Source organism: Stegastes partitus, unplaced genomic scaffold (genome assembly GCF_000690725.1).
Source record: "Stegastes partitus isolate 25-593 unplaced genomic scaffold, Stegastes_partitus-1.0.2 Scaffold956, whole genome shotgun sequence".
NCBI lineage: Eukaryota > Metazoa > Chordata > Actinopteri > Pomacentridae > Stegastes > Stegastes partitus.
Window position 1 is genome coordinate 111,039 of NW_007578687.1, and position 9,888 is coordinate 120,926.

The 9,888-nt window shown below is 41.1% G+C and overlaps 1 protein-coding gene across 2 annotated transcripts in view; it reads left to right on the forward strand.

Annotated features, from left to right (window-relative positions):
• fgd5b (FYVE, RhoGEF and PH domain containing 5b) overlaps positions 1-5,869 on the forward strand; it is a 29,096-nt gene extending 23,227 nt beyond the window's left edge. Inside the window, exons 15-21 of one of the 2 annotated variants that reach the window (XM_008294372.1) lie at positions 18-111; positions 267-404; positions 536-638; positions 2,696-2,832; positions 2,943-3,068; positions 3,205-3,359; positions 4,559-5,869. In XM_008294372.1, the coding sequence (XP_008292594.1) occupies positions 18-111; positions 267-404; positions 536-638; positions 2,696-2,832; positions 2,943-3,068; positions 3,205-3,359; positions 4,559-4,595 (790 nt within the window). In that variant the 3' untranslated portion in view covers positions 4,596-5,869. The remainder of the gene's footprint in view (positions 1-17; positions 112-266; positions 405-535; positions 639-2,695; positions 2,833-2,942; positions 3,069-3,204; positions 3,360-4,558) is intronic. The other variant, XM_008294373.1, reaches the window with a different exon arrangement.
• The last annotated feature ends 4,019 nt before the right edge of the window (positions 5,870-9,888 follow it).

A 9,888-nucleotide genomic window follows, 5' to 3' on the forward strand; every position in this document is an offset into this window, starting at 1 on the left:
TGTGTGTGTTTTTGCAGTTCCTTCCTTGAAAGAGAAGACTGGTTTTACACTCTTAACCGCACTGTGACTGAACATACGAGAGGCTCTGCAGCATTCAGCTGCTCAGGAGAGGTGAGCAAATCCTGCCTCATAACAGATGATTCCTTTTGAATCATCTGCTAACATTTTTCTTCAATCATGCTTATGCGCACCAATCAGAATGATACTTAGGTCACACTTTATGGCCTGTGTGTGTGTGTGTGTGTGTGTGTGTGTGTGTGTTCTAGGCCAGAGATCGTCTCCGGCTGTCTCTTGGAGAAAAAGCTCCCACACTTGTTCCCGTCTCACAAGTGATGATGTGCATGAACTGCACCTCAGATTTCAGCCTCACTCTTCGCAGACACCACTGCCATGGCTGTGGAAGAGTGAGTCACACACACAACACAGCGCTTTAACAACCTGTGCCTTTCACCACAGCTTGTAGCATCCCGAATGCACTAAACAGTTTTAGAGCTTGTTCAACGTATATGTGTTACTTTTATGTTGTTTCAAACAGATTGTTTGTCGGAGCTGCTCCAGGAACAGATATCCACTGAAATACATGAAAGACCGCATGGCCAAAGTATGTGATCACTGTTACAGCGAGTTGAAGAAGAGAGGTGAGAAAAATGAAGACATCAAACTCATTGCCAGTCTGCATGTCAGCTTTTATTTTTTTGTTGTGCTCATCAGTTATATTAGTGGGAATTGCACCACGATATACTAAAGATGTGTGGATCGACGCATAACCTGCAAGGCTGGGCAGGTTCAGGCAGGATTGGGTGGATTCTGGTAACTGGAATAGAAAATATCACTGGTTCAAGTGGGTCAGGTCAAAAAGTGACAACGCAACATTCTGACTTAGTCATAAATGACTTATGGAAACACTGAGTACACACACGCGCGCACACACACACACACTCACACACACACACACACACACACACACACACACACAGGAGGGTGCTGTTCCTATTATGCTCTGGCTGGTAATAGTCTACAATTCTGAGCTCTAAAGTAAACTACATCCATCGCACATCTCTCTGCACCCAGCATATGCATTAGTCAAGGTCAATGTCAATTTTATGTATAAAGCAAATTAATAAAACAACAACAGTTGAACAAAAGGCTGTGCAATTAAACTAACAAACCATAAAACATAAGGACTAAAAGACGAATCTGAATAAAAACAATAATACAAACAACAAACAATAAAACTATGAAAACAAAAAGAAGAAGAGTATAGTTGAAGGATGAATAAAAGTAATAGTTTGCAATGTGACATCTCAGGGTAGCAACAGGACCATTGAGACGTCCAGCTGTCTGCAGTATTCCCAAAGAAGTCAGAGAATTTTGCTTTATTATTTTTATGATCATTTAGTACATCTGTCCTGCCAGATCCCAGACAAAGACACCTCTATAACCAAATATTTTAGATCAGACATGACCACAGATACAGTTTTTACTATAGGATGTCTGATGTAACCTGGGAGTGGGGCTGGTAACATGACTGAGGAAATTAACCTGCACTGACTGCACAGGACTCAGCTGCCACAGTTATAATTCGAAATCATGCAATTGAAGGTGGCTCTGCTGGTACTGTATTAAGAGTAACATGAGAAAACCTGCCTACATAAACTCAGTCTGCTATGTAAAGTTTCTATGTGTATTTACTCATTATTTTTAATTGCAGTAAGGAGAAAAGAAAGATAACTGGATAAAATGGAGTAGAAATGTCACCATTATTGTTACGGCATCCTGCAGTGTGGGTTGCAGGTCAGGTCAGATGGTTGATTAGCGTATGTAGGCGGTTGGGATTGGCGCTGATAATGTGTCAGGTATTAAAATAACCAGAGCAAAAATATGTTTATTTGATTTCAGTGAATGGAAATGTCCTATCTTCCTAACTGTCTGACAGATTAAGATTTGCTTTGCATGCTTTACACTTAGTACAGGTTTTAGACAGAAGTTACCACTTTGACTCAGACATCCATCCATCCATTATCTATACACCGCTTAATCCTCACTAGGGTCACGGGGGGGCTGGAGCCTATCCCAGCTGACTTAGGGCGAAGACAGGGGACACCCTGGACAGGTCACCAGTCTATCACAGGGCTACACTTAGAGACAGACAACCAGGCACACTCACATTCACACCTACGGACAATTTAGAATTACCAATTAACCTCAACATGTTTTTGGACCTTGTGGGAGGAAGCCGGAGAACCCAGAGAGAACCCACGCTGCACGGGGAAAACATGCAAACTCCACGCAGAAAGATTCCGGTGCCCCCACCGGGACGCGAACCGGCAACCTTCTTGCTGCGAGGCAACAGTGCTAACCAATTACGCCACTTTGCAGCCCTTGACTTAGACATGTTGTATAAAATGTATTCTGATTGCAGCCTTTGCAATTAGCTAATTATGTTGACTACATTTTGATTTTTAGTTGAAAAAAATAATTGTTCATCCCTTGTCATCACTACCAAAAGTCTTGAAATAAAATTATTGTTAACGATGGATCCCGTTGTCACTCCAGTATATCCTCAGAATCATAACAAAGGTGCATCAGCTGCAAGACTGCAGTCAACCAGCCATGTTCCCGAGTTTGTCGCCATGGGTTATAGGTCTGTACCTGTCCTCCACTTGGGGTGAAAGGAAGTTGTTTGTCTTTTCAGGAGGAGATGCGTCTGCTTTGTCAGGCAAGGGCAGTCCTCGGGTGAGCCGCTCCAATCGTCCTCTGTCTACTGTGTTCCAAAACATTCATCCTCCAAATATTTGGAGACATCGGAAAGGCACCCTCTCCTTCAACCAGGTACATTTACAGAATGTGCCTTTCTTTCCTTATATAGTGCTTGCATTGTAAAGATGAATGTACTGTTGATGCCATTTCTTTTTATGTGTAACTTTGCTATTGTTTTACAGGTGACAGTGTCAGAAGAAGGCTCCATTAGTGGCAGTCTGCAGCGCAGCAAGAAGAGCAAAAGGAACTGGAAGAGACTGTGGTTCCTTCTAAAAGACAAGGTGCTTTACACCTACCGAGCCCAAGAGGTGAGGGGAAACATGCACTCCCCTTTAACCTGAGCAGCACATATTCGCAGCTACAGCCATAAGCGGAATAAAAATAACTCAAAGTGCTGTGTGCTAAAATCAATTTCTTTTCCCCTGATAAAATTTCTGTCTGCAGGAGAAGGTAGCAGCAGAGAGTTTGCCTCTGTTGGGCTTCACAGTGAAGCTTCCAGACAGGCCAGAGGGAGACGATGAGACCAACGTCTTCCAGCTTTACCACAAAAACACTTTGTATTACACTTTTAAAGCTGAGGATAACTACACAGCCCAGAGGTGAGACGCATGCTTACCTGATAGCTGATTATAAAACTTTAAGTGAATCAAAGGTGTTCATTTGCCTGCAGTTTGAAACACTGTACTAACAGTGAAGGTCAGCAGACACTGTGAAGCATAGTGGTGGCAGCATCATCATGATGTGGGGATGGTTTTTGTCAGCAGGCCCCGAAAGGCTTGTGAAGGTAGAAGGTAACATGAATACAACAAAGTATAGAAAAATACTGGAGGACATGCTGATGCACTTTGCAAGAGAATTGCATCTTGGGAGAAAATTTGTTTTCCAGCAAGACAGTTACCCGAAGTATCCAGCCAAAACTACAGATAATTGTTTTGTAGACAACAAGGTAAATGTTCTGGAGTAGCAACCAGTCCAGACCTCAGCCCAACTGAGAATTTGTGGCTGGAATTAAAAAGGGCTGTTTATGCACAATCTCTGTGACGCATGACAGCTTGGGAAGTTTTGCGAAGACAAATGGGGTAAATTTTAAGTGTCCAAATGTGTAAGACTAATTCAGACCTTTGATAGTGGCCAAAGATACATCTACTAAATACCAACTTGAAGGGAGTGAATACTTATGCAATCACTTATTTTACATTTTATATTTGGCATTACTCAACGTAATGTAAAAATTAGTTTTTACTTTAGCATGAAAAAGTCCTTTTTGAAGACTCTTGTCAAAACAGCCTAATTCATTTGACCATGACTCAATAGTGAAAAGCAATGAAAAGAAGAAAACTTCCTAAGAGAATTCATACTTTTTATAGACACTGTATGTCTTTGTCAGTGTATATAACTGAGGGATGAGTTACTATTCATAAGTTGCTGCTTTCTGGAAGAGAAAAAAAGTCACGTTTAAGTTCATAATTTTCACATTAGTCACTGAGTTTTATTTCACCCTCAGATGGCCACTTCAGCTGAAGTGGAAACATAAGCATTGCCAAATGTGGGGTTTCAGCTCTTTCTCTGGAGGCAGTTTCTACAGAAATAGAAATGTTACACCTCTAGGACAAAATACAGTCATTTTTTAAATTCAGGACAAAGCTATAAAACTAGCTCAGTTAGTAATGTGGCCATCTGTCGTCCTGACAGGCAATGAAATAGTAGTTTTTAGGCTAAGCAGATATAAATCAGTCTTTTAGCAAAGCTACAGTTCATGCAGTTTTTTTCCCTAATCTAAAATCTGCTCCTTGTACAGGTGGGTAGACGCAATGGAGGAAGCCACAGTTTTATAGAATCAGCCACACTGGTGAGTTTCCAAAATAGAAGCCTGCTGCGCTCTCCTGCTACACACTTGTGCCCCAAAAAATGACTGATTGTGAAACCAAAAAGGAAAGGTAGAGAACAGACACTACCTTATCAAGTCTGCAAGGTGTAACCGGCCTTGCTAGACAGAAGAAAAGAAGACATTGTGTTCTTTGAGAGGGGACACGATCACCTACTTCTTCAACCTCCAGTGTCCCGTGCCTGCTGTTGAAGCAGGTGTGATGCTGAGAGCCACGAGAGGCGTTGGCCCAGATACCTGCTTGTGTGGAACATTACATTGATGCGACCCGTATTTCCCCCAGCAGCTGATCGGCATCACTCCTCCGAATCACGTGAAACTTTGTGGATTATTTTAACATTCTGGAAAAGAACAATATTCTATAATTGAAGCTTTATTTTGGACATATCAAATATTTTAAAAGAGCATAAACCATTAATTCCAATAACTGAATAAAACTACACTTGCACACACATTTTACTGTTGTTTACATAGAGACTGAAAAAATAGTAACACATTTCAGCCCCACTGAGAGATGCCCAAATCTGGAATGGCCTCATGTTTAGTTAAAAATGAGTTTGTTATGCCTTCATTTATCATGTGTTCTTGCACTGGATTTGAAGCATCTCCATGAGTAATACTTAGAAGTGCAGGCTGTATCAAAGGATGAGTAATTTTATACATAGAATAGTGCCATGTACAGTGTTGTCAGAGAGAATCTTACCAGTGAATCAGTAGTTACTGTGCTGTTTGAATTGATATTAAAAGGGATGAACCTGAGACATGAATATAAGTGTACCTCCAGCAAAGAGTTTAAAAGCTTCAGTACTGACTTTACTTATTTTTGGGAAAATGTGGGCAGGTATGTCTTTATTATTTTAAATTCCTATAATAAATCTAATGTAAATTCAAATTTGTACAAAGGCTCCTTATTCACTGTGTAGAGATGTGTTGACTAAGACTGAAACATGAATCATTGATTTCACTGATCTACATAATCAGTGTGTTGGAGTTTGTACTGTACTTTATGATGATGATTTATTTAGTTTATTTACAACAGTGGAATTTGAAAAGAAGTAAAAAAAAAAAAAGAAAAAAGAAGAAGGTTGTAATGATGGAAACAGTCAGTGTCAGTGTGTTCTCTTTATTCTCTGCATGTCCTCTAGATGGCAGGTGGACTAAACATTAAATGTGTCCTTGCTGCTGGAGTTCAGCACATACATTAAAAATGGCTATGTCGCTGTACTCTTTGCAATCCACTTGGAGCATCTAGATGATCAGAGTGCATCTGTGCTGACACACAGTCCATGTGTGGCCTGATCTGATGAAACACCAAGCTGACGAGTGTTTCAGATCACACTCCGATCTGCTCACACTGGGGACAGAGTGATACACAGACCAGTCTGCTGTGCGGCCAAAGAAAGGCCAGGCCTGCTCTGCTTCTCATCTCCCCCTGAGGCTTCCTGACCCAGAATTATATCAGGCAGAAAGTTTGCTTTCTGGGGCTCCTGAAAAGTTGCAGACACCTCGTCCTATATAGAGGACAGATCATTCATCACTCTGTTCTCCCTCTTTAGCCCCAGTTCTGTTTTCTCCCTCCTCTGCTGCTTTCATCACATATATTAGTTGGGCTTTCTTGGCCCATGTTGCTGTTGGTTAACACACAATACACTAATTATTTACAAATGACACTTTTTCTAAGTATTTATCCTTTTAAACTCAATGCACTTGTTCCCTCTCATTGAATTCTTGCAATGGAAAAACTTCTCTTTATTGTCTGTGCTTCAGTGCATATTAGAAATGCAGTCAAAAGTAAAGTAGATTTCTTTTAGAAACAACTTTAAAACTGAGTAGCCGCCATCAGGAGTAAAACAGGCTGTGAAATAAGTTTATCTGAATGTATGTGTTTGTTTTCTATCAGCTTCCGTGTGCAAAACATAGCCTCCATGTTTATATCATACTTCATGACTATTCTAGAAACAACAAATCATTGACTTCTACTAACTGAAGAGTAAATACACTGAATCAGCTGCAGCATTGAAATCATTTAGCTGTGTGTGTAACAATGATCATCTTACTACAATGCAATATTCTGCTGGGAAACCTTGGGTCCAGGCTTTCCTGTGTCCAGCAGGACAATGCACCCCTCTGCACCTCAAAAGTGCTCAGGAATGGCTCGAGGAACACCACCAAGAGTCCAAAGCGATGACCTGGCATTCAAACTCCATCCATCTATTATCTTTACACCACATATTCCTCACTTGGGCCGTGGGGGGTTGGAGCCTATCCCAGCTGACTTAGGACGAAGGCAGGGGACACCCTGGACAGGTCGCCAGTCTATCACAGGGCTACACTTAGAGACAGACAACCAAGCACACTCACATTGACACCTACAGACAATTTAGAATCAACAATTAACCTCAACATGTTTTTGAACCTTGTGGGAGGAAACCGGAGGACCCGGAGAGAACCCACGCTGCACGGTGAGAACATGCAAACTCCATGCAGAAAGATCTCGGGTGTCCTCACCAGGAAGCAAACCGGCGATGCTAACCACTGCGCCACCTTGCAGCCCGCCTTCAAACTCCCCAGATCCAAACCTGAATGATGCCCCAGAACAAGCTCAATCAATGGAGGCCTCACCCAACAACCCACAGGACCCAAAAGATCTGCTCCCTATGTACCAGTGCCAGACACCACAGGACACCTCCAGAAGTCCTGTATCCATGGGGTTCCGCCTCCGGTCAGGGCTGTGTTGGAAGCATAAGGTGGACCTACACACCATTAGGCAGGTGGTTTTAATGTTGTGGCCTGTCATGTAGAACTAAAACTGCAATGTCAAGTTACACTTTTAATGATTCTCTTTGATCTTATTAAAAGACGACAAAGGCTTTCTGTTTGCATGATGGTCTATAGCTGTTTGTTGTTGTTGGGTTTTTTTTTTACAGTAGGGCAGAGCCGTGTCATAAACCAACCTGACTTCCACATCGCCACAGGCAGGAGTGATGCAGAGAGAAGCAAATAATCAATTATACACACAGCCTGCTCAGTAAGGTCAAATGCATTCAGCTCTGTTACATGTGCTCAGCCTCAGGAATCATTAACAACTAATGCCAAAAAGGCTGAAATATGTTCTGAGCTGAACTTCCTTACCCATGGCTTTTTACCTATGATGCTGTGACACCACACTTGTGTGAACTCGGCTTTATTTAATGACGAACTCACACTGACACGCTCTGGCCCTCAGTCTTCGTCTGAGCAGGCAATGCAGTGCTTGTGTTGATGTCGTGAGCAACAGCATGGCTTCTTATGTTTCATAGTGCTGCGTAGGCAGCATATCCTCAGGGGAAAGAGAAAGCATTTATTACGCAACAGCAGGATATTTTATATATATATATATATATATGTGTGTATATATCTGTCCACTTGTCCACGTGACATTGACTTGACATCTATATGTTTGCACATTGTCTTATATTCCTTGGCATTCTTCAGGGATGGGGAGAGGGAGGGGGAAAAACTATGTAGAAAGGCTTGAAGACGAGAGGGACGCACTTTTATGTCCCACTTTGCAAACTCTTTGCAGCCTACACTGCCAAGTCAATGTTACACCTATTCCACCTCCCCTAAGCTTTAAATAGCCCACTCTCCCTCAACAGGACAAACAGAGAAAAACACGCAGCCTTCAGCACGCTCTGCACCTCAGACTGAACATTTATTATCCCTGTTGCCTAAACATGGAGTCTGAATTGTGCTTTCCACTCTCTTGTGACCATTCTGTCATCAGTATTTATCTACAGAGAGAAATGTATAAACACACGTCAGCAGAGCCAGCAGCCGTCACTAAAGGATGTAAAATCTGTCTGGAGTCTTGAGCCAACACGTCTCAGGCTGTTGATGTTGTCAAATATTAAAATAGTTAAAATATTTAAATTGTTACGCATTTTGGTAAATACACTTCATAGCCTTCTTGTTGAGATATAAATGAGAAGCTTCATACCCCTCTCTGGTTTCTCCACTTAATAGGAAAGCAAGGCTAGCAGCTTGTTAGCTTAGCAGAAAGGGTGTAAACACTGGGAAACATGCTGGTTCTATCCAAAGCTAACAAATGATGCCTTCCAGTAGCTATAAAGCTCACCAATGAATATCTCGTTTAATTCGTACAAAAACCAAAGTGTGAAACCAAGTAGTGGTTTTATGGGGGTTTATGTAATTTCTTGGCTGGGAGCAGTTGCCAGGCAACCAGCAGAGACTTCAGGAAGTCACTGCTCCAGTCCAAGACACAGTCCAGCACGTAAACCCCATTAAAATGACCAAGTGTTGTTTTTACACTGTTTTCATACAGATTCAACAACGTACAATGAATGTCCCAAATAACGAGCTACGTTATTTGTAGCCACTCTCTGGAGAGAAAAAAAAAAGCCAATATATTTGATATAAAATGTTAAACTATTCCATTGAGAGGCAAGTTTTCTTGAGGAACCTGTGGATTAACAGCCTGTCTTTGCTGTAGCAGCATAACTACCTGAAACATTAACATATATTGGTACGACTGCTGCCTATTGAATTTTAGTATCTTTGCTCTGTTGTTGTATGGGCAAATATTGTAGCTTGTCTCAATATTTCCCAGTTACCTTTTGTTTTCGTTCCCAATGCTAAACTTTTGGGCATTTCAATTGCTTTTTTATTTTTTCTCATTAAACTAATAACTCAACCTTACTCGCCATGCTTTGTTACACACACACACCCTCATCCTTCTGCCATGTTGCACAGATTTGATGCATCACACTTTGTCGTTTCTCCAGAGAACTCGCAAGTGCCAGACATATAAGAATTTCCACCGATTGTATTTCTTCATCTGCCAGTTTTGTAGTGAATACTTCACTGCTTAGATTAATGGTGGTGTGTTCTGAAAAAGAAAAAACACTGAGAAATAGGAAAAAATATTTAATTGTATTTGCCGTAATTTTTTTCTCTCTTTGAGCAGAAACACTAAAACAATATCAGTGGTTCCCAAATGCTTTGATTTGTGACCACTAAAATGCTCTTAGTGCAGCCAAGCAACTCCACCAACAGGTGATTTTTGCTTCTCAGATGGTTTCATTAATGTGATAAAAATCATTTAAACGAAGCTCAAAGATGTAAATTATCTAGTATTTTTTTGAAAAAAGAAAACAAAAACAAAAAACATACAAAGTTGAGTAAAAGTCTGCCCAGAATCAAAATAGTCTCTTTTTAAATTAAAACATGGAGAGTATTATTAC